Source organism: Cucurbita moschata, unplaced genomic scaffold (assembly GCF_002738365.1).
Source record: "Cucurbita moschata cultivar Rifu unplaced genomic scaffold, Cmos_1.0 Cmo_Scf00002, whole genome shotgun sequence".
Classification (NCBI taxonomy): Eukaryota; Viridiplantae; Streptophyta; class Magnoliopsida; order Cucurbitales; family Cucurbitaceae; genus Cucurbita; species Cucurbita moschata.
In genome coordinates, this window is record NW_019268518.1 from 7,318,430 (window position 1) to 7,340,180 (window position 21,751).

At 38.0% G+C, this 21,751-nt stretch overlaps 5 protein-coding genes across 8 annotated transcripts; 3 read left to right on the forward strand and 2 right to left on the reverse strand.

The window, feature by feature from the left end:
* Positions 1 to 2,239: 2,239 nt before the first annotated feature.
* Positions 2,240 to 5,529, forward strand: LOC111457265 (chloride channel protein CLC-b-like). Its single transcript, XM_023099484.1, has 6 exons — positions 2,240 to 2,663; positions 2,761 to 2,961; positions 3,067 to 3,244; positions 3,320 to 3,852; positions 3,927 to 5,082; positions 5,197 to 5,529. The coding sequence occupies exons 1-6, from the start codon at positions 2,470 to 2,472 to the stop codon at positions 5,302 to 5,304; spliced, it is 2,370 nt and encodes a 789-aa protein (XP_022955252.1). The 5' UTR covers positions 2,240 to 2,469; the 3' UTR covers positions 5,305 to 5,529.
* Positions 5,530 to 6,004: 475 nt separating this feature from the next.
* On the reverse strand, positions 6,005 to 6,808 carry LOC111457551 (mavicyanin). Its single transcript, XM_023099816.1, has 2 exons — positions 6,558 to 6,808; positions 6,005 to 6,473 (listed from the first exon to the last, which is right to left on the reverse strand). Exons 1-2 carry the CDS (start codon positions 6,727 to 6,729, stop codon positions 6,154 to 6,156), a joined length of 492 nt encoding a protein of 163 aa, XP_022955584.1. The 5' UTR covers positions 6,730 to 6,808; the 3' UTR covers positions 6,005 to 6,153.
* A 277-nt stretch (positions 6,809 to 7,085) lies between these two features.
* On the reverse strand, positions 7,086 to 13,046 carry LOC111457287 (nucleolar complex protein 2 homolog). Of its 3 annotated transcripts, XR_002712895.1 has the most exons (13): positions 12,844 to 13,046; positions 12,705 to 12,765; positions 12,468 to 12,592; positions 11,160 to 11,231; positions 10,540 to 11,085; positions 10,051 to 10,353; positions 9,374 to 9,703; positions 9,064 to 9,270; positions 8,587 to 8,673; positions 8,089 to 8,183; positions 7,838 to 7,963; positions 7,301 to 7,718; positions 7,086 to 7,251 (listed from the first exon to the last, which is right to left on the reverse strand). XR_002712895.1 is itself a non-coding variant. In XM_023099525.1 (12 exons), exons 2-12 carry the CDS (start codon positions 12,715 to 12,717, stop codon positions 7,436 to 7,438), a joined length of 2,187 nt encoding a protein of 728 aa, XP_022955293.1. In that variant the 5' UTR covers positions 12,718 to 12,753; positions 12,844 to 13,046; the 3' UTR covers positions 7,086 to 7,435. The 3 variants fall into 3 exon arrangements, 2 of the variants coding, with proteins under 2 accessions (XP_022955293.1, XP_022955284.1); XM_023099525.1 differs by having other exon boundaries at positions 7,086 to 7,718; positions 12,705 to 12,753; XM_023099516.1 differs by having other exon boundaries at positions 7,086 to 7,718.
* A 604-nt stretch (positions 13,047 to 13,650) lies between these two features.
* Positions 13,651 to 17,163, forward strand: LOC111457523 (ribulose-phosphate 3-epimerase, cytoplasmic isoform-like). 2 transcript variants are annotated; one of them, XM_023099762.1, is made up of 9 exons: positions 13,651 to 13,884; positions 13,995 to 14,161; positions 14,743 to 14,747; positions 15,721 to 15,783; positions 15,904 to 16,010; positions 16,090 to 16,187; positions 16,359 to 16,451; positions 16,542 to 16,583; positions 16,816 to 17,163. In XM_023099762.1, exons 2-9 carry the CDS (start codon positions 14,045 to 14,047, stop codon positions 16,969 to 16,971), a joined length of 681 nt encoding a protein of 226 aa, XP_022955530.1. In that variant the 5' UTR covers positions 13,651 to 13,884; positions 13,995 to 14,044; the 3' UTR covers positions 16,972 to 17,163. The 2 variants fall into 2 exon arrangements, with proteins under 2 accessions (XP_022955530.1, XP_022955541.1); XM_023099773.1 differs by lacking the exon at positions 13,651 to 13,884 and having other exon boundaries at positions 14,144 to 14,161; positions 14,743 to 14,809.
* Positions 17,164 to 17,281: 118 nt separating this feature from the next.
* LOC111457305 (protein LYK2) lies at positions 17,282 to 21,693 on the forward strand. Its single transcript, XM_023099537.1, has 2 exons — positions 17,282 to 17,412; positions 18,101 to 21,693. The coding sequence occupies exon 2, from the start codon at positions 19,521 to 19,523 to the stop codon at positions 21,660 to 21,662; it is 2,142 nt and encodes a 713-aa protein (XP_022955305.1). The 5' UTR covers positions 17,282 to 17,412; positions 18,101 to 19,520; the 3' UTR covers positions 21,663 to 21,693.
* The last annotated feature ends 58 nt before the right edge of the window (positions 21,694 to 21,751 follow it).

A 21,751-nucleotide genomic window follows, 5' to 3' on the forward strand; every position in this document is an offset into this window, starting at 1 on the left:
TTTTTTTTTTTTTTTTTTTTTTTTTTTTTTTTTTTTTTTTTTTTTTTTTATGTACGATCTAAAATTTTTAGAAATAAATTTGAATTAAAAAAAAAATTAAAAATGATTGGGATTAAAGAAAGTCCACATCCTAATTGGGTTAAAAGCTCCATGCTTAGTTCGATTTAAGTTAATGTGGCTAAGGCTAGCTAACGATGAGCCTCGGCTGTACTTCACTTGTTCGTGGCTCGAGAAGACCCTGAAACCCCTAATTCAATCTTTAAAAAGACAAAAAGACACTAAGTCGATACTCGTATAATAAATATTAAATAATACACATGTATTGAGTAGGGTTGATGTTATTAATATATTACTGTGTATAAATTTTCAAATATTTTATTTTAATATTTCAACTCTCATAATAAATATTTAATTTTTTTGGATAATTATCGACAATATACGCTAATAAAAACTTGATTATTTCCATCACATATTTCGGATCATGTACAAGTATTTCGAACCACACATTATTTTGTGTTTAGACTTTCAAACAAATTTAAAAGGTTTTAAAAGTATAGTCCACATATATTTTTTAAAAATAATTTGTGTTATATAAAATGATGTGATGAACATTATTATAACTTATTCAAACACATTCACTCATTGCAATGAAGTTTCGTGTACTTACATTGAAATATATCATTAAATCATTATTCTTTAATTCATTTGAGACCAAGAAAATAATAAATAAATAAATAAAATAAAATAAAAAAAAGTGAAATGGAGTGGGTGAAGGAAGGGGCGTCACGAGAACGCACCGTTTTGCTTTCGGTTTACAATCTTCAATGTTCCTACGTGTCTCACCAGTCACCACACAGTTTGTGTCTTTTTCTTCTTCCTCGTGCAATCCGTGGTTATTTGTTGGAATTTAAAAATAGAAAAAAAGGGCTCGATTAAATTATAATTGCTTTAATAATTGTGATTTATCCAAATTTCTGACCTTTCATGGGGACTCTCACACAGCCCATCCGCACATTTTTCAATGACATCTCATCCTACGTGGATCTGACGTGTCCTCTCATTAATTTCGATCTTCATTATTTTCCCTACTTTTATTATATTTTTAAAACAGAATACATATTTTTTGTACGTGAAAATATTTTTTTCCTAAAAAAGAACGTACTTTTCCATCGTTTGTTTTCTGTTTTCATTACTTTATAATATATTTTGAGGGCTTACAATCATATTTCCCATTTAAATATTATTATATCTTTAAAACAACAATAATAAAAAAGTACTTATTTCGACATTCCATAGTCAATTATATTCATAAACTAATAATTAATTAATTTAAATATAATTACACATTTACCCACTTTTTAAGAAATGGAAATTCAGAATTAATATAATTATTAATTTAGGATTTTTATTAAATAAAATTTTAAAGATATAAATTGATTTTAGCTTTGAAAAACTACCCATGAGCTCCACGTCGGTCTACATAGATAGGTGGACACGCAAATGAAGCCATAAGAATATATAAATAAAGCTATAATTTTGTTGGCCGAAATTATTGAAATCACATATGGTAAAACTTAAATAGGCTACCTTGTACGTAACCACCGAAGATCCATTTATGATTCACCGTCCATTCATCTTAATCCATCGGTGTAGATCGCACCACGTGTTCCAATCATTAGCAATTTGTGCCCATCTCCAACTCGTGGGTCCAGCTTGCTCCTCATGAGAAATAATATTTGCAAAAATGAGAGATAATAGGATGAAATAAATTTTGTTATATTTATAATATTTAATTTTTTTTTTTAAATGTATATTTTTAAAGCTATTACTATACTCGTAGTATAGCACATGATAGCACATGGCACATGTGATTATGCATGTTAAGACGTATAGATCTCGTTGAATACATGTAGTATAATTTTCAACCGAAAAAACTATACTTGTATTAAATATCTTATCTTATTTGTGTCTCCATATTTTCAATATTATAGTATATATATATTAATGAATTTACAAGATGGGTTTTGATATTTTTATTAAAAGCAGTTCCTATTCTATGAATAACAATTTAGCATTTAAAATGGGAGGAAACTTGCCCCTTTACAAGTAAGCGGATAATCACAATGTTTGTGTGGGAGACGAGCTTTATTTGTTTATTAATTAATTTAATTATATAAATTTATTAATGTAATTGAGGAATCATCAAAATGATCGAATGAGTGCCAAGTTGGGTTGTAGAAGGCTAAAGAATACGGCAGAAACATGAAATGAAATAAAGAAGAAAAAATAGTAAAAAAAGAACCAAGGGTTGGTTCTAATGGCCACAGGCGAGAATGCGACAAGACAGATGCATGATTGAGATAAATTTGGTCCATTAAAAGTCCAAGAAAAGAGGAGAAGCTCTGCGCTGTGTTCCAATCCACAAACCACCCTCCCCAAAGCTTCTCCTCTGTGTGTGTGTTCATTTCAATGGAGGAAAATTCAAGCTTTGTTTCAGAATCGACGCTCACAACCGCCATGGAAGCAGAGCCTCAAGAAGAAGACAGAGACCCAGAAAGCAATCCATTAAACCAACCCCTTCTCAAGAGAAGCAGAACTCTCTCTTCCAGTCCTCTCGCCATTGTTGGAACCAAAGTTTCTCTGATCGAGAGCTTGGATTACGAGTAATATAACACAACACAAACAGAACATCCCCTGTTTTTTGTTTTCTTTTTGGATTGAATTCTCATATTTTCTGAATTGGATTTGGTTTGAATTCAGGATCAATGAGAACGATCTGTTTAAACATGATTGGAGAAGCAGATCCAGAGTTCAAGTGTTGCAGTACATATTCTCGAAATGGACATTGGCTTGTCTTGTTGGACTCCTTACAGGAATCATTGCTACTCTCATCAATCTCGCCATTGAAAACATTGCTGGATACAAGCTTTTGAAAGTGGTTGAATACATAAAAGAAGAAAGGTTAGTATTTAGTACATCCCCCCAATCGGACATGGTTTTGTTCGTCTGCAAAACGAGGAATTTCATGAACCCAAAATTTCTGATTTTGTATTGATTTGGATTCAGATACTTGATGGGGTTCGCCTACTTTACCACTGCCAATTTCCTTCTCACTTTGGTTGCTGCTGTTCTCTGTGTATGGTTTGCTCCCACTGCAGCTGGGCCTGGCATACCGGAAATCAAAGCCTATCTCAATGGCATAGATACTCCTAATATGTTTGGCGCCACAACGCTGATCGTTAAGGTGCGTATATGTCGTGGATAGCCTTAAGATTCAAAATAGATTCTGTAAATGAGACTGATCTGTAGCTCATTGTAGATAATTGGGAGCATTGGGGCAGTGGCAGCAGGGCTAGATCTTGGGAAAGAAGGGCCTCTAGTACACATTGGCAGCTGCATTGCCTCCTTACTTGGGCAAGGCGGGACCGATAATTATCGAGTGAAATGGACATGGCTACGCTATTTCAACAACGATCGGGATCGTCGAGATCTCATCACTTGCGGGGCGTCGTCGGGGGTTTGTGCAGCGTTCCGAGCTCCAGTTGGGGGTGTTCTATTTGCTCTAGAAGAGGTGGCTACTTGGTGGAGGAGTGCCTTGCTGTGGAGGACATTTTTTAGCACAGCCATTGTTGTGGTGGTGCTAAGAACATTCATTGAAGTATGCAAGGCTGGTGACTGTGGGCTGTTTGGTGAAGGAGGGCTTATAATGTTTGATGTCAGTGGCGTTTCTGTGAGTTACCGTATTATGGACATCATACCAGTTGCTATCATTGGCCTTCTTGGTGGGTTCCTTGGGAGTCTTTACAACCATCTTTTGCACAAAGTTCTGAGAGTTTACAACCTCATAAACCAGTAAGCAATCTTGCTTTCAATTTTCTTCTTCTTCCTCATCAATGGATCTCATTGAAATCAAATGGTATTTGCAGGAAGGGAAAAATGCAGAAGCTGTTACTAAGCTTAGGAGTTTCGCTATTCACTTCGATTTGCCAGTACAGTCTCCCTTACCTTGTCCAATGCACTCCCTGCAACCCTTCTCTTCCAGATTCCGTTTGCCCCACCAATGGCCGCTCCGGCAACTTCAAGCAATTCAACTGTCCAAAAGGCCATTACAACGACCTCGCTACCCTTCTCCTTACCACCAACGACGACGCCGTTCGAAACATCTTCTCCATCAACACTCCGGCCGAGTTCCAGCCCCTTTCCCTTGTGATCTTCTTCCTTCTCTACTGCGTTTTAGGGTTAATCACCTTCGGCATTGCCGTCCCCTCCGGTCTCTTCCTTCCGATCATCTTGATGGGCTCTGGCTATGGCCGACTCATCGGCCTTCTCATGAAACCCTACACGAATCTCGATCAAGGACTCTTGGCTGTTCTCGGAGCTGCCTCGTTAATGTCCGGCTCGATGAGGATGACGGTTTCGCTCTGTGTTATATTCCTCGAGCTCACGAATAATCTCCTCCTGCTTCCGATTACGATGATTGTCCTTCTGATATCGAAAACCGTCGGGGACAGTTTTAACCCTAGTATTTATGAGATTATTCTGCACTTGAAAGGGCTTCCGTTCCTGGACGCAAATCCGGAGACGTGGATGAGGAACATCACGGTCGGCGATCTCGCCGACGCAAAACCGGCGGTGGTAACGCTGCGGGGATTGGAGAAGGTGTCTCGGATTGTAGAGGTTCTTAAGAACACGACGCACAATGGATTCCCTGTAGTGGACGCGGAAGCGGTGGTGCCGCCAGTGGGGATGGCGGTGGGCGCGACGGAGCTGCACGGAGTGGTATTGAGAAAGCATTTGCTGCAGTTGCTGAAGAAGAAATGGTTCTTGAGAGAGAGGAGGAGGACGGAGGAATGGGAAGTGAGGGAGAAATTTACATGGGTTGAATTAGCGGAGAGGGAAGGGAAGATCGAGGAACTTGCAGTGACGAAGGAGGAGATGGAAATGTACGTTGATCTTCATCCTCTGACGAACACAACGCCGTATACAGTGATTGAAAGCATGTCGGTGGCCAAAGCTCTGGTTCTGTTCCGGCAAGTGGGGCTTCGGCATTTGCTGATTGTGCCCAAATATGAAGCAGCTGGGGTAAGCTCTGGTTCTTCTTCTTCTTCCTCCTCTGTACACATCCATTGCAGGCCTGAAACAGAGCTCTGTGTCGAATGAATTAGGGTTAATTAAAGGGTTGTTTTGATTGTGCAGGTTCCTCCAGTAATTGGGATATTGACGAGGCAGGATTTAAGGCCATATAACATCCTGACTGCATTTCCTCATCTGACCAGAATCAAAAGCAACCACAAAGGGAACTAAGTGCCCTGAATTTGCTTGCCATTTCCTCAGATGACAAGCAAATTACACCTCCTTCTGCTGCATTCCACCGTTAGTTTCTTCTTCTTTTCTTCACCAAATTTTGTGTTCTATTTATTAAATTTTACAATAAACAACTGGATAGTCCGTTCAATTTTGATTCTTTTTTTCTGTCTTTGAAATATACAGTTGTGGTTAATTAATAAAATTTACCTTATTTTCCTTCTAGTACGGTCTTATGAGCTTTTAGTAAGTTTCAAATTTAATCTATAGTATGAAAATTTGAATGAAAAATTGTGATTCGAGTTCAATATTGGTTGGACTCAATATTTTCTTGTATCTATTATCATGTTTATAGATTAATATTTGAGGTTTCATATCGAATAAAACATTTTAAGGGTGTAGAAACCTTTTCATGGAAGACGTCTTTTGAAATCGCGAGGCTAACGACGATTGACAATATTTGTTAGTCTTAATAATATCTATTAGTGGTGGCATCAGGTTGGTATTAGAGTCGGACCATTATAGTATCACACATTGATCAATCAAAGAGAGATTTAATAACTAAAAAAAAGATCGATTCTTTTATAGTTGGTATGGTTAGTATTAGAACTAATGCGTAAAATATAATACATGCTCACGACCAAAAACTCTAGGAAAAAAAAAACCTTTGCCTCATTTATATTAATAATCCACGTAAATATAATAAATGCCAAATAATATCTTAGCAATAATAATAATAATAATAATAAAATAGAAATAATGAAAACAGGACAAGGGTTAGAACCAATCAACCCGACAACAAAACCCAAAAACTGGTTTAAAAGAATGGAGAGGATGTTAAGGATTTGATCATAACATGAACCTCAAGGCGTAGGAAGCCATGATGAGGAAGCAACCCAGAAGAGAATAATGCGAAGAAGATGAAGAAGAAGAAGGATGAGATGGAGTAGAGGAAGCTGTGCCAGTGGCTATTTTGATCTTGACCTTCATGCCTTGGCTGCAATGCCCCATGGTGCCGCACGCGAAGTATCGTGTTCCCGGCTTCGTCAACTTGATGCCATCCTTCCCGCTGCTCTTCGTCTCGATGGCGCTCCCAATATCGCAGTTCTCATACGCACTCTCGTCCGGAAGCTCTACCACACTGTGCAGCCCCGAAGCGTAATTGAAAACTGTCCAAATTTTGTTACACATATGAAGACAAACATGCAATGAAATATGGTTTGGAATTGAAAAGATGATGAAGAGAGATATACCGAGTTCGTCGCCAACTTTGAAGGTCTGAGCTTCCGCCCAAGAGTCGAAATCAATGGATTGTTGCCAACCTTGGGTTCCCCCAACCATGTGTCTTTGATCAGCCAAACCCATTTCCAGCATTGAAGCTGCAGCAGCTATAACAACAAACAAGCCTCTCCCTAATCCCTCCATCTCTATCTTCTTAGCTGCTCCTGCTCTGTTTTTGATGCCTTCTCCTCTTTATATACACATTTATTCACACCATTTTAAAGGATCCCATTCTTTTCTGGCCTTCAAAAGTTCAACAAATGCTATGATTGTGTATATTTTGATCGATGTTGAAATGTGTGGACTTGCCGCAAAGCGAAATGTGGTTGGCTTAAGGGATAAGAGAAATCTTGGAGTTGAAACAAAGCTATGTCTTGTGTATGGTCACCATGATTCATCAGTGGTTAGAAGCTTACAAACACTCTCATCAACCCATTATTGGGTCCTTCTGTTTAAGCAACCAAAGTGCATTTTCAATTAGTGGCTAGAACATTGGTACATATTTCAACCTCAAAAAACCATTCATTCATGGATCAAAAATTCTAGGCATTGCCCAACGTTTAATAAAACTTGGTCATCACTCACTCTAAAATGTACAATATGCCTGTCCAAAAGGAAAAAGAAAAACATAAATAAATAAATAATGAGCCGTGAATCATGTTCTTCTCTCCAATTTTTCTCAATCACAAAACAGACATTGACCATTGAAAGCTTCCTCCCAATATTCAGCTGCAATGCTTAACTTCGGCTTGAACTAACCTGTGAAGACCAGAAAACAAAGGTAAAACTACCTATTTCTTTCATTGAGTTTATGCTAGGGCTATGTTGTAGCTTCTCATCGTATCCATTTTTATCGAGACGTTTTCCTCTTCTTTGCCTTATTTGCAGGCGAACGGTTCTTCTTCTTCTTTGATCCCCGTGATGGCGCTTTCAGCTTCTGAGCTTGCTTTCTAACAGATTTCACGTCCTCATCTTCTTCACTTTCAGCAGAACTGTTATTTAAAGGTTCGTCATCCTCATCGGAACTGAGCACCAAGTCCTCCACCACGTCTTCGTCTCTAGGAGCTGCCTTATCTTGTTGCTCCATCTTTCTTTTTTTTTTCTTACTTTTCTTTTCTTCTGGATGCTTCGCCCTAACAATCATAAAGTTCAATCATAAAGTTCAATCATTGTTCATTTTGTGTTGAAAAGCCAGCAAGATGATGGTGGAAGAGGCATGAAAATGTTCCATGTTGACCATGTAGTAACTTACTTGGAATCGCTTCCTGGCAACCAGGTGGAGCTAAAGACAGAAGTCCCTTCTCTTCCCCCGGTATCCTCGTCTTCACTGTCTGATCCACTTTTCCCAAATACAGATCCATGTTCACCCACGAGTACACTGTAATCATTCGTTTAGAATAAATAAATTGATTAACATAATAACATGACTAAATCTATAAGAATAGATCTTCAGAATTCTATAGGTTACACTACGGTGTTTAAACCATACAGAGAAATATATACCTAGATTCCGATAAAGAATCCGTCAGTTGCCGAGATCTTTGACGTAATGTTGAGACATACTGTGACAGTGGGCTGGTCCCCGACTTCTTTTCATCCTAAAACAAAAGGAATGGTGTGCTAAAATCAAATACTTATCGATTATGTTTTTCGAATATATTACAGAATTTTAATAAAACAAAGATATCAATAGGAGTGCATAGTTCTATTCCAATGCTAAAAAGAACTACAGAAAGAAACTGGCATACACGCTTCCAAAAAATTAAAAGCAATGGAAAGATGGAGTAGAAAATTAGACTGAAGACTAATAATCGTGTCAAGAAAAAGACTTCAATCCACATCATGCATTCATCAATTCCATCCTCGAGGGTTTATACAATCACTACGAAATTAACATGTTCATTTTCAGGAAATACTGACATCAACTATGGTTAACCTAGAGCACAAATAAACATTCTGGAAGCATAAAGAGATGCAAATGGCAAAAGCAAAAGTCCAAACCTCAAGAAAGGATGATACGGCAGGATCATTTGGTAAAAAGCAAATTGATTTACGCCTTTCATTTGTAAACTCTGAATTGGCCTCAACCTATGTAAGAAAGAAGTGAAAAGTCAATGTACAATAACTTTGCAGTTTACAAAATACTTAAATTAACCTTCTGGTTAAATTAACAACACTGGGAAGCCTATGGATAATTCTCTTATTGTTTCTCTATCTTGGTGCAAATGTTACACTCACTCAAACAATTAGAGTCTCAACGTTCTTTTGGCCAATTGGAAAACCTTTTTTGTTATCTTTCTGGGCTAATGTATAGGCTTTCCTTCCTTTGTAAAATCTCACACAATCAATGAAATACAACTCCTGTCCCCAAACAATTGTATACGACTCCTGCCCCTGATTATCTTCTACTATAAGTAGTTTTAGTTTAGAAAAAGAAAACATCTGCACTAGAAATTTCCTAACACCTAAGAAGTATACCTGACGAATAAGCTGCCTTGTTTCCTTTTGAAACCTCTGAACTTTGGTCGACTTGGCAAAACTACGCAGGCGCACAACAGGGATAAAGGATAACTCAAAAAAAGAGGCAGAATAACTCCACTGAGATAAATGGTCGGCAAGCTGTTCAATAACCGAAAACACACATGCCTCCTGAAAAGCTCGTGTTTTTAGGGTGGGCTTGCTTACCTGGAAAGTGGAATAATCATATAAACGGAAGATCACAAATAATACTTAGAAAATATAAAATCTGCAATACAAAACAAAAAAATTTTGAGGGTTGAAAAAATACCTTCAATATAGTTCGCAAGTCAACTGCTTTGCCAACACCTCCTGTTGGGGGTCTGTTTAATTCTTTCATTTCTAGCATGTCCAAAAGAAGCATGGAAACAGGTATAAAAGTCCCAATAGAAGCAGCTATTCGATTCAGCATCTTAATACACCTTAACCTCAGAGGGAAATATCTAGCAGTTGGAACAAGACGGGCAACTCCAGAAATAATCTGAGTCAGGGGATATGCAAGGGGCTTAAAATCAATTTCTGATCCATAAGCACACACAGCACCAGTCCAAAGCTCAAGGCAGTTTATGTACTTCCATTCATAAACCTTTCGGAAGGCTTCCTGTAAAAATCATCAAATTAAAGAAATGAATTTAGAGAAGTGATAAAATATATGCCATGGACATGGGGAAAAATGAAACGAACAAAAAAGAAAACATTCCAGTGGTTCAAGACAAAAACTGAACTGATTATAACCCAACCATTCTAGGATATTCTGATAAAACCCTCTGACCAAGTTAAGTCCAATTTTTTCACCCCATCATCTTGTCAGTTTTGCGTTAAATGAAAACAGAGCATTGCCAACAATTAATATCCTAAAGGTAGAGACCACAAGAACAATATCTCCAGCCTTCCACTGGAGGACATAAATATCAAACAAAAGAATAAGAATGGTTAAGAGATAGTTACCTTAGTTCTTGTGTTTAATGCCTCTCTAAGGATCATTGCTAATTGACGGATGAAAACGAAAGCATGTTGATAGGCAATCGAAAGATCGATACGAAAAAGTTCGATGACACAATTTCCAAGAAATTGAATGTGCTGTAACTTAGTTGCATTTACAAATTGGCAGTTCAAAACATAAGCTTTATACATCCCTTTGTAGCATTCATCTAGACAATCAGATCCAAGTCGAATACACAAATCTCTCAAAAATAGGAACGATGTTACAGGAAGAGCACCACCCCCAGTACCCCAAAAGTGAAGGGCAACCTGAAAAATTCAGATAATAAAATCATGTTCTCTGTAAAATTGATAATGAAGAAACAATATTGTGTGAATGAAATAGATAATGATTCCACCGATTCTTAGCCACTCCACTGGGCTATTGTAGCACAATTAGAATATACATCACAAGGACCTTGAAAATTAAACATAAAAGAATTAAGTTGGGAATACCTTTATGAACTTTCTCTGAAGGCTAGGAAATGCAACCAAAAACACAGAAGAATATTTGAGGCGTCGCAATGTGAATGATATCATCTCAGTGTCGGTCATTTGGTTAAGAATATGAAGGGCATTCCCAAGATATGACTTCACGATATGGTTGAATGATTTCCACTGTTTTGTGGTCATCAGCTCTTGTATGGTCTCTTTCTTTCCACCAGAGCTGGGAAGCTTTAGAAACTTTCTAAGAATTCCATCCATTTTACTTAATACAAATAACATAATTTTATTGAAAACATTACTGGACATCGTGCTAAATTTTATTGAAGAATCATCTCCGTTGTCATCACCATAATGACATGCAGTCCTAAAAGCTTTCATAAGAGAACGAAGAGCAGCCAATTTTCCATTTTCTTCTATTGAGTGACACCAAGAATCAACCAGTTCCGTAGTTATAACTTTTTTGTATGGTTTTTCTTCCTCCTCAGAAACCCCAGGTTCGTAGTTATTATCATTTTCATTTAACTCTGCATCTTCCACACCATCATCAGCATCCTCCTGCACCAAAAATCAAAGGAATTGAGACAACAAGCATTGGACAGTGGCAGCCCAAATAATTTAAGTGAACTTACATCCACATCCTCATCATCAAATTCAAGAAGCTCCTTGTCGTGCTCTTTCAAAAACTCAAAAAACTCGGGATCCTGTAAGAAAACAACTTCAATCGAAATGTGGAGAAAATGCATAGATGAAGAAAAGTAGATCTAATATGCTCATTATCTCCTTATTCTCTTTTTTTTTTTTCTTTGCAACATTCATTAGCTCCTCCTTCAATTATATAAACAACAATTGCACAAAAAAACAACTATATGGAAAATTTTCATTAACTAAAGCATGAGTAAGAAAATGAAGAATAAGACATTCTCCCAATCACCCACTGAGTTATAAGAACCTTCCATATGGCTTGAACCACAAAAAGAATTACAAATTTTTGGGCTGGACACTCCATCTAGAAACTAGATGAATAGTACAGTCAGATAAAGATATGAGCTTCTAAAACCTTCTCCTTAAAATTTCATCTATTTCTTTCACGGCAACTTGACCATACTGTAGCAGAAAAACTGAATTCCACAAGTTTTTAGATTTGTGCCAAAAAAGTAACCAAAAGTTCTCAAGGTGAACTCCATAACTCGAGGGGAAATGCCATTTATATTACCACCATTATATCTTAAACAAGGATGCAAAGCCTTATTTGTGTCTTAATAGAATTAAACTAAAAATTGCCTATGTACACTGTTTCCTCCACGAAACTGTCAGACGTAGAGATCGGTCTAATAGGTTTTTCTTTTTCTCTCTGGGAAGTTTCAAAAGAACAAGCACGGTCAAACAATAAATTAGTAAATGTTCTAGTACTGGTGTGGTGTAGTAATACTGAAAAATGTCATGAACACCAATGATTTCAAGAGGAGCCCACATATTCCATAGTTTTAATAAATTATCTAAATAACCCAAACTAATCCGATCAGCCAATATATTCCATAGTTGGATTACATTAGGTTCATCATTGAACTATACTTATTTGAATTGGATAAATTTACATTCCAACTAATAGTACAATGTTCAAAGGGAAACTCAACCCACCAAAATGACTTCACTTTAAGAAGCTACGACTGTGAGTACACCAAACTAACAACACTAGAAAAATATACCATTAAAAGTATATGATGATGGGTCCAACAAGTTTCTCAATCCAACCCATGAAGAAAACTCTAACACTATAACATTGACATACAAATCGACCAAGAACTAAAATAAGATCATAGCCCATATCTTTGCCTTAACCCGGAAGTATTATAGTTACCACTTGCCAGAAAATATTTGTCATTGTAATCGTTTTCTCTGGAAATAGAGAGAATAACTTATATACAAAACCAAAATACCTTTTCTTGGAGTCTTTGCAGCTGCTCAATATGCTCTTTGGCTTGCCCCTGTGTTTTTGGAAGTGCATTCCTCCCAGTTTCTTCTTCTTCATCCCCATGGTTCAGCTTGAGATCCCGTTTCTTGGCTGATATCAAGGCAATAAAGAGTTTCGTTACTCAAAAACACGGATGAACAAGAACAAATAGCAAACAAATGGTATCAGCAGAATAAATTACAAAAAAAAAAAATATAAGTACCTTTCACACCCATATTTGATAAGTAGAAACCGTCCTACTTCAAATGAACCTAAAATGATATCTGATGAAGATGACTTAGAGCTTATCGTACTTGCCTATAGAGTGAGAAGAAAGACAGAGACGGAGATTGAGAGAATACCAGTAACAACAAAAGAGTAGAGAATCAGCGCAAACCGCTGAGGAGGCTTCGGCGGGAAGTACGAAAGAAGACTGCGGAGGACAGAGACACTCAGCTGCTGAAACAGGGGAAGAGCCGGCTTGAGGAAGAAGAAGAAGAAGGAAGAAGAAGGAAGAAGAAGAAGAAGAAGAAGAAGCGTGGCGTGGCGCGCGTAAGAATAAGAGGGAGATGAAAGAGTTAGGTTAAGTGTTTTTTTTTTTTTTTTAATTGGATATCCATAAACTATATTTATATTTTGTATTTGAATATAGTATTTTAGTGTTATTTTACCGTTAATTATCCTTATATATTTGTAGATTAAGCCATTGGATTGGGCTTTCCACGTAGAGACCTACCCATTGGTTTGGGCTTCCACTTAAGAGACCGGCCCATTGGATTGGGCTTTCCATGTAAGAGACCAGTCCATTGGACTGGGCTTTCCACGTAAGAGACCTGCCCCTTGGATTGGGCTTTCCACGTAAGAGACCAGCCCATTGGATTGGGCTTTCCACGCAACAGACCAATGAGCTTTTGAGAAGCCCATTTTCTTAGTTGTGAAGACCCAGATTTCTTTGGGTCCAGCAAGCCCACGATGCAAGTGATGCAGTTCCTGTGGCTGGGATACCCTGCAACCAAAATCAAGACAATTAGCGGATTCTGATTCGTTGCCCTTCCCACATCTACGACACGTCGGCGAGCCCGCCCTAATTCCACCAACCGCCAATTTTTTGTGTTACAGGAGGAGGCTTCAAACTCAAAACTCAAGAAGGTTTTTTCTTCAAAGAATTTCGAAACACAAGATTTAAATCAAAATTTTTAAAAAGAATAAGAAAAAACATTGATTGGAGAATCATTGTGAAACTGAAAATTTTGATCAGTCGAGTCGTGGAAGGATGCAAGAAGTGAATAACCTTGTGAAGATGCGACAAATTTTGAGAAAAGTGTAGCAAAGGAGGGATGCCACTTTCAGATGGTCTAAAAAGAGCCCACTAAAGTTGATCTTCAACAATCGAGCCGCCAGGGGTTGGTATATAATCTATAAAAGCGACGCATTTGTTGAAAAAGCATCTGGCATTGGGGGTTCATTTTTTACATTCTCGATAATTAATTCTATATTTTCAAAATCCTCGCAGACGAATCGCTCGAGTTTTTGATCGGCTAACCGAGCAAGAGGTGGACGAAAATGGGAGTTGCTGCGAAAATCGCACCGTCAATGCTATCCTCAGATTTTGCTAATTTAGCTTCGGAGGCCGAACGGATGCTTAAATTTGGTGCGGATTGGCTTCATATGGATATTATGGTACCCACACGCTCTCTGTTTCTGTTTTCCTGAATTGTCCCTTTTCTTCAGTTATAATTGGACGAAATTGCTTCCGATTCTTGATCCCCTTCGGTTTAGTTTCATAACCCAACAATTTGATCCTAGTTTTTTGCCTTCTGAGACTGATTTTCCACCATTTAGCTCTAATCTAATATAAATGGTTCAAAATCTACTCGGCTTCAATTGTTTGAATCATATGATTTGTCTATGCTTTTCTGGGTCTCGACAAAATTATATCTATGCTGTTTCAGTACTTTATCTTAGTGGAAGGTAGTCCATGGATTGTTTCACGAGTAGACTTCTACGTTCAACTTCTTTTGAACTGAATACTAAAATTGTTATAGTCCTATTAAAAGAACGTTTTTCACTTTCTTGTTGATTGGTTGGTGAGAGTGTAGAGAAAACCGCAAGGAAATGCATAAGCCAACTAGTGATGCTATAATGACATGGTTGCAAAGTTTGAGATGTGCTAGAGTTGGCGTGGTTGAACAAATTGCAATTTCTTTGCACATAAAATTTTCTGATATCACATCTGATATCTCTTGTTGGTTTATTTGCAGGATGGGTAGGATCATTCTTTGCTGATATCATGCTTCTGTTGAACTGCAATGTGCTTCATGTGAATGGGTTTGATACTTTGGTCATTTGTTTAGTATAGGATTGAATTTCCCTGAAAATAACTTGACCTTCACCTGTGTAGTGTCGATCACTTGTAGCACCTACTTTCTAGCCAAATGTTTGATTATTTGTAAATATTGGCTGTAGAAACTTGAGAAGAATGTAGTTTTAGTTTTATAATATACGTGTCGATATTTGTATGCATGCATTTTTTAGTTATCGAGCGCTTCATCTAGTTGAATCTTTTTCTTTTCTTGCACCTTGCGCTGAAGCCCAAGAAGGATATTGCATGCTAGTATACCAGTTAAATAAAACATTGATCTTGTGTATTTTCGATTGGATCGAGTTCATATCTTAACTTTTTCATCAATTCAGTGTTATGTATATTATAAATCTCGATTGAAGAAGCTTGGCATTCTTCGTCTTACGTTTGCACCCTTCCTCGTCCCTAGGCATCACCTCCATCAACTTTTCCTTGACTTCTTGTCCATCTCCTCCGTTCTAATGTTTAGATCCCTGATAATCGTGGATGAGTTATGATTTGATTATTTGGCTTTCTATGTTCATTGATCTACCTTCACCACATTCTTTCTGCTACCACCCTTTTTACCTTTTTACCTCTTTACTTTCTTCAGTTTGAAACTAACAATCATCTGAAAACTTCTAATAATTAAGAAAATCACGAAGTTTTTTCTTTTAACAAATTGACATGGTGACCCCATGAAATTTGACCATTATCATTTGGTTGAATTCACCCTGTAACAGGACTGTGCATCATTTCTCGGTAGTGTGCTTTGTGCATAATCTGGATTACACACACAATTTGGGCTTGCTTTTCTAACTCTTCAAGTTTCCATTGGATTTATATCTTGTGTCTAGCTAGCTAAGTGACTATTTTGTTGTTTATGCATTTGCCACAGGCACTTTGTCCCAAATCTGACAATTGGTGCCCCAGTCATCGAGAGTTTAAGAAAACATACGAAGTAACATAACCTCCTTGCTTCATCAGTTTCAGCAATTTGGATTACTTTTTGTAATGGCCAATTGTTAGAGTTCGATGGCATTACCTTGACTTAATGAGGAATAAACTTCTTGTGTTGCAGGGCATATCTTGATTGTCACCTTATGGTTACAAATCCACTTGATTACGTTGAACCTTTGGCGAAAGCTGGTGCTTCAGGCTTTACCTTTCATGTTGAAGTATCCAAAGGTACATTGCGTTTGGACCTCAGATTCGTTATAGTTCTATTGCTTCGAAATTGAAGTTTTATTTCCCTCTTCTCTGGTAGACAATTGGCAGCAATTGATCCAGGAAATTAAGTCAAAGGGCATGAAGGCAGGAGTAGCACTAAAACCTGGAACACCCATCGAAGAAGTCTATGCTCTGGTATGCAATTCATTCTCTCATCTTCTCCCAATTTCATATCTTTCATTGATATGTTGTAGGATCCGATGCATCTAATATAACGCAGCAAAGTGCTTACGGTTTTGTGCAAATGCTTCTGCATCAAAAAATTTATACTTGTTAAGTGATGCTTGTTCTTTCTTCAATTTTCAGGTAGAAAGTGAAAATCCTGTGGAAATGGTTCTTGTTATGACAGTCGAACCTGGTTTTGGTGGCCAAAAGTTCATGACAGAAACGATGGACAAGGTTCGATTACTTCGACATATTCAGTATTCCTTGAGCATTGTTTGATTGACGTCTCTTGTTGAATCTTCTTACCGATTTTAACTTATCCAGGTTCGGAAGTTAAGACAGAAGTACCCATCTCTTGACATTGAGGTCTCTCTCTCTCTCTCTCTCTGTCTTTTAAGTCTTCATAATTTTTTCCCATGATAAAACAATTTGTTCAAAAAACCAGATTTATCTAGCAAGTAGACTTGAGATGCAATCTCTGTAAGCTAGCAGGAACGTGCAAACTCAATGTAGTGTACGCGTTATAGTTCCGATTCAATGTACAGATGGATATACGAGGGATGGTGTTGACACTGTCATTTTTTTCTTTGATTGGCAGGTGGATGGCGGGTTGGGACCTTCAACCATAGATGCTGCAGCTTCGGCGGGGGCAAACTGCATCGTTGCAGGAAGTTCGGTGTTTGGAGCTCCTGAGCCTTCCGAAGTTATATCTGTTCTGAGGAAAAGTGTTGAGGAGGCCCAGCTGAACTCTTGATCTTTTTACAAGCTTCAAGAATATATCTTGTTATACACTTTTTTCAATCCAAATGGGACATTTTTAGATTGACTGAAGTTGAATTGATGGTTTGTGAGTCCCCAATAAATCACTGATAGATCTCGTTATACACTTGATGTATAACTTCTATGGATTAAGATGATTATGAAATAAATTAGAGAGTTAAGAAAAGAGTATGGGTTCCTGATTTAAGGGAAGTTTGGAATGATTTTTAAAGCGTTTATGTTATGTATAGATTTGAGAAACTAATGGTGTGGTTGTTGAAGGAAAATAAGATGAAGGAAAATAAGAAGGCATTGGAGTGGGAGTTGAGCATGTCACTCAAGAACTAAGGAATAATGAGCGCATGAAAGCGAAGGAGGTTACGTCTCATCTCTTGACCAAGGGAAGGGAGGAGCCCCCTTCATTCCTCGGCCGATGGTATGTCTCTCTGACTCCAATTCCCAGATATTGATATTCTTGTTCTTGTTTTTCCAAGATTTTTAACATCCAGAGACAGATTAGGGATCCTTACATAGCACATGCCCTCACATGCCCCATCTGCTTCCATCTCTCTCCTTCCTTCTTTTCTTTATCATATTCTTTTCTCATTTTCCATTTTCCGCTCCATAATGATCTTTTCAACGTGTTTTGTCCTCACTCATATGCTGCTTAAAAAAAGATTCAAGAGATCATCCAACATAGAATTACGTTGAAGCTCCTACGGTTGAAACTTTCTATTACTTTTAAGCCTTTTCTTAAGTATCATATCTCTTTACAGTCATTTTCATTCGGATGTTATTTCAGTTCATTCATGTACTTTTCTCATTTATTCGGGCATCGCAATAATAATTTAACTTCTATTAAATTATTATTATAAAAAAAAATGAAGTAATAATATAAATGGAAGTATGATTGAAATGTGAATCCTGTCCCAGTTGATTAGGTTTAATGGGAATCCAACTGATGCTCCCCAATACCAAAACATCCTCTTCCTCACACTTTATGGAGAACCAACTTTCTGTCTATTATTATCTTCTTTTTGCAGTGTCCATATTCCACCTTTTTTTCTCAGTAAAGCTATGCCGACCTTTCCAGTTGATTATGTCACTAATATCATTTTATGCAGATAGATTATGATCAAGATAGACAGGATTGGAATAGTAAGTGGAACAAGATCAATACCCGCAAAAATTTTATCTTCTCCGAGACCAAAATAAGATTTGGACTTAGTTATAGTTCGTGTTGAGCTCATCCAAGCTCGAGCTCACATACTGAGAAGATTGCTAGGTTCTGTATGCTAATAATTATTCTGTGTGTGTGGTTATTGGTTCTGCTTGTCAACTTAGAGTAGTGATGGAGAATTTGACCCAAAAGACATCCCCAACATTTCATGCCTCAGCTTTAGCATGCATGAAACAAATGCCTTTTCTTATCTTTCTTTTCTCTCTTTATTCTTAGTCTACGTATAACTTCATTTGGCCAATGCCTTAATCAAAACAAACAAACACTTCTATGATCCTTTCATTTCTTCCCAAAACCTATTATTTCTTTATAAGTTACTGTGCATCTCTGATTGACCGTACCTGCTAGTGAAATATGTTAACTTTTTTAAATACATTCGTCAATATCAGTGTAGTAATGATGTTTAGACTCAGCACGAGCATAACTTATTTGATCCATACAACTTTTTTCTATAGATAAGACGTTCAAATCTCTATCCTCATATTGTTAGACTAGGAATAGGATCGAAATAAAGATGGTAAGAAGTAAATTCATGGGTCATTTCCGAGTGGTAAAGGTAATAATTAAGGAGAGAAGGGTTGTCAATGGAAATGGCCTCACATCATACCTCATTATTATGGAAATTGAATAAGAATGAAAAATAAGGCAACCCCTAAGCATCATAGCTTTTTAGAGAAAGGGGCAGGAATCAAATTAAAAGGCTAAGTAGGTAGGGTTGGCTGAGGCTTCACAATTCCTTTGGCTGGATTATTGATTGAACATGTAGTCCCATTTTAAAAGTTATGTTATAGCCATAGAGTTGGTATTTATGCTGCATCAAAATGTTTCTTAAATTATTGAAGAATGGGTTGTTTATATACTTTTTATGTAGCCTTTTGCTCAAGAAATTCATCAATTCAACATTGAAGTTCTTTGATTTCTTGTGTGCATTTCCTTAGAGATTAGAAGAACAACAATTAACTTTGCTTCGATCCATTTTTGTTAGGTATTTTAGGCAGATTTTGTTTAATAAGTCGATGAACTTTTGACTTTGTGTTGAATCAAATGGGACCGCAGTCTTGAAGCAATCTAATAACGAGCAACGAAAAACCCAATGTTTTGTGTAGAAATATATAGCAGGTATATAGATTCGGTTTTGATCACACCCAATGAGTAAACAATGCAAAGAACTTGGATTAATAACCATCCCATATCGGATCGAATCGAATCAAAGTTGATTGGTTAAATGTATAAGCAGTTCTTGTTCGTGTCCCCCAAAAGATCTTGTCCTCCAACACCCATGACAGAATTTCTCATCTTTTCAAATGCCCCCTTCTGGATCCGAGAGGGATAAATCCCCTTCAATTTTTAACTGGTTTGTGCTTTTGTGGAAGCTTTGTTTCTTGGAAATGGCTATTGTTATCAGCGTGCTGTTGTTGAGAGCTCTTATCTTGTTCATCTGGTTGGTTTCCTCTGCATTTGGAGAGAGCTCGTTGAGCTGTGATTCCACGTCGCCTGATGCCTTCGGCTTCCATTGCAATGGAAACGAGGCTCTGGTGCAGTGCGGAACATTTGCAGTTCTTTTCGCGAACTCGCAGTTTTCGTCTCTCTTTAACCTCAGCTTTTACTTGGGGATCAACCAATTTGCCATTGCTGAAATCAATGGCTTCTCTGCTGACACAGAGTTGCTTCCTTTAAACCAGCCTTTGCTGATACCCATTGAGTGTAAGTGCAATGGCAGCTTCTTCCAAGCTGGGTTGACAAAAACTGCCATTAAAGGAGAGAGCTTTTACAGTATTGCTGAATCACTTGAGGGGTTAACAAGTTGCAGAGCAATAAAGGAGAAGAATATGGGGGTGTCGCCGTGGGGTCTCGGTGACTCCGCTCGGTTACTGATACCAATGAGATGTGGCTGTCCATCTTCCTATGCAGGTGGTGGTCCAAAGCCAAGGCTCTTGATTTCCTACCCTGTGAGACAAGGTGACACACTTTCCAATTTAGCTACAAACTTCAATACAACTCCTGAATCTATTATATCTGCTAATAGCAGATCCTTAGCTACCTTCAAACCAGAAAGGCTTGAACCGTTTTCAACCCTTCTGATTCCGGTGAATGGTGAGCCGATCCTCGGTTCTTTGGCGAAACCGCATCGGCCCGATTTGCGTTCTCCTTCCACCAGCATCCCCTCAATCAACTCACACAAGAATACAGCAAAAATGGTGCATTTTGGTGTTTACATTGCACTTGGTGGTGTCATACTTGGGGTGAGCATTGCTGCAATGGCATGCTTTTTGGTAATCAAGCTGAAGAAAAACAAGCAGAAGAAGACACAGAAGTCATATGAAAGAGGTGAAATGGAGCTACAACAGCTTAGTCTCAGTATTAGAACGGCAAGCGACAAGAAATTCTCTTTTGAGGGATCTCAAGACACTTTTGATAGTCACCTCCTGGAATCAAATGCAAGCAAGATGCTCATTGCGATGTACACAGTTGAGGAGATCAGGAGAGCGACCGAGAATTTCAATACGAGTAATCAGATAGAGGGATCGATGTATCAAGGACGTCTCAACGGGAAGAACATGGCGATCAAGAGGACGGAGAACGAAACCGTCTCCAAGATTGAGTTTAGCCTTTTACATGATATCAAACATCCTAGCATATTGAGGCTTTTGGGAATATGTTTAACCGAGGATCCTGATTCGTTTCTGGTTTTCGAGTATGCGAAAAATGGATCGTTGAAGGACTGGCTTCACGGTGGATTGGCAATGAAAAACCAGTTCATCACCTCTTGCTATTGCTTCTTAACATGGAGTCAGCGACTGCGGATCTGTCTGGACGTCGCAGCCGGGCTACAGCATATGCACCACGTTATGAAACCGGTTTACGTTCACCGCAATGTAAAGAGCAGAAACATTTTCTTAGATGAGGATTTCAATGCAAAGATTGGGAATTTTGGAATGGCAAGATGTGTTCAAAATGAGATTGAAGACCCCAAATTCTGTTCTTCCAATCCAGCCTCTTGGAGCTTGGGTTATTTGGCTCCTGAGTACATTCACCAAGGTATAATTTCCCCAACCATTGATATATTTGCTTATGGGGTTGTTCTGTTGGAGATTTTGTCTGGTAAAACACCAATAACAAAGCCAAATGCCAAAGGAGAAGGCAGTGTATGGTTAACAGAGAAGATCAAGGCCATCATGGAATCAGATAATGCAGCAGATGAACTGAGGGAATGGATGGACAGTGCACTGGGGGATAGCTATGCACTTGATGCTGCTTTCAAATTGGCAAAACTTGCCAGATCCTGTGTCGAGGAAGACCATTCGTTGCGTCCGAGCGCCGCAGAAGTTTTCGACAGGTTATCGAGATTGGTCGAAGAATTGCCCGAAGGCGATCAGAGCGTAAGCTGCGAAAGCTCCACAAAGCCTCTTGTGAAGGGGCTGCAGGCTTCTGAAACAAATCCATAAACAAACAACCTCATTCAACTCAGCCTTCACTTGCAGTTCTTATGTAATTTATGGTAAGCTGATGAGTGTTCATTTTATACTTAGTTTTT

Excerpts from the sequence above, each read along its gene's own strand:
- LOC111457265 (XM_023099484.1), top strand. The coding sequence starts at position 2,470 with ATGGAGGAAAATTCAAGCTTTGTTTCAGAATCGACGCTCACAACCGCC. Across the intron at positions 3,853-3,926 it reads GTTTACAACCTCATAAACCA|GAAGGGAAAAATGCAGAAGC; the intron begins GTAAGCAATCTT and ends TGGTATTTGCAG. Across the intron at positions 5,083-5,196 it reads CCAAATATGAAGCAGCTGGG|GTTCCTCCAGTAATTGGGAT; the intron begins GTAAGCTCTGGT and ends TTGATTGTGCAG.
- LOC111457523 (XM_023099762.1), top strand. The coding sequence starts at position 14,045 with ATGGGAGTTGCTGCGAAAATCGCACCGTCAATGCTATCCTCAGATTTT. Across the intron at positions 16,188-16,358 it reads TCGAAGAAGTCTATGCTCTG|GTAGAAAGTGAAAATCCTGT; the intron begins GTATGCAATTCA and ends TTCAATTTTCAG. Across the intron at positions 16,584-16,815 it reads ACCCATCTCTTGACATTGAG|GTGGATGGCGGGTTGGGACC; the intron begins GTCTCTCTCTCT and ends TTTGATTGGCAG.
- LOC111457287 (XM_023099525.1), bottom strand. Across the intron at positions 10,354-10,539 it reads TTCAGAGAAAGTTCATAAAG|GTTGCCCTTCACTTTTGGGG; the intron begins GTATTCCCAACT and ends TGAATTTTTCAG. Across the intron at positions 8,184-8,586 it reads CCGTATCATCCTTTCTTGAG|GATGAAAAGAAGTCGGGGAC; the intron begins GTTTGGACTTTT and ends CTTTTGTTTTAG.
- LOC111457551 (XM_023099816.1), bottom strand. The coding sequence starts at position 6,729 with ATGGAGGGATTAGGGAGAGGCTTGTTTGTTGTTATAGCTGCTGCAGCT. Across the intron at positions 6,474-6,557 it reads CAAAGTTGGCGACGAACTCG|TTTTCAATTACGCTTCGGGG; the intron begins GTATATCTCTCT and ends AAATTTGGACAG.
- LOC111457305 (XM_023099537.1), top strand. The coding sequence starts at position 19,521 with ATGCCCCCTTCTGGATCCGAGAGGGATAAATCCCCTTCAATTTTTAAC.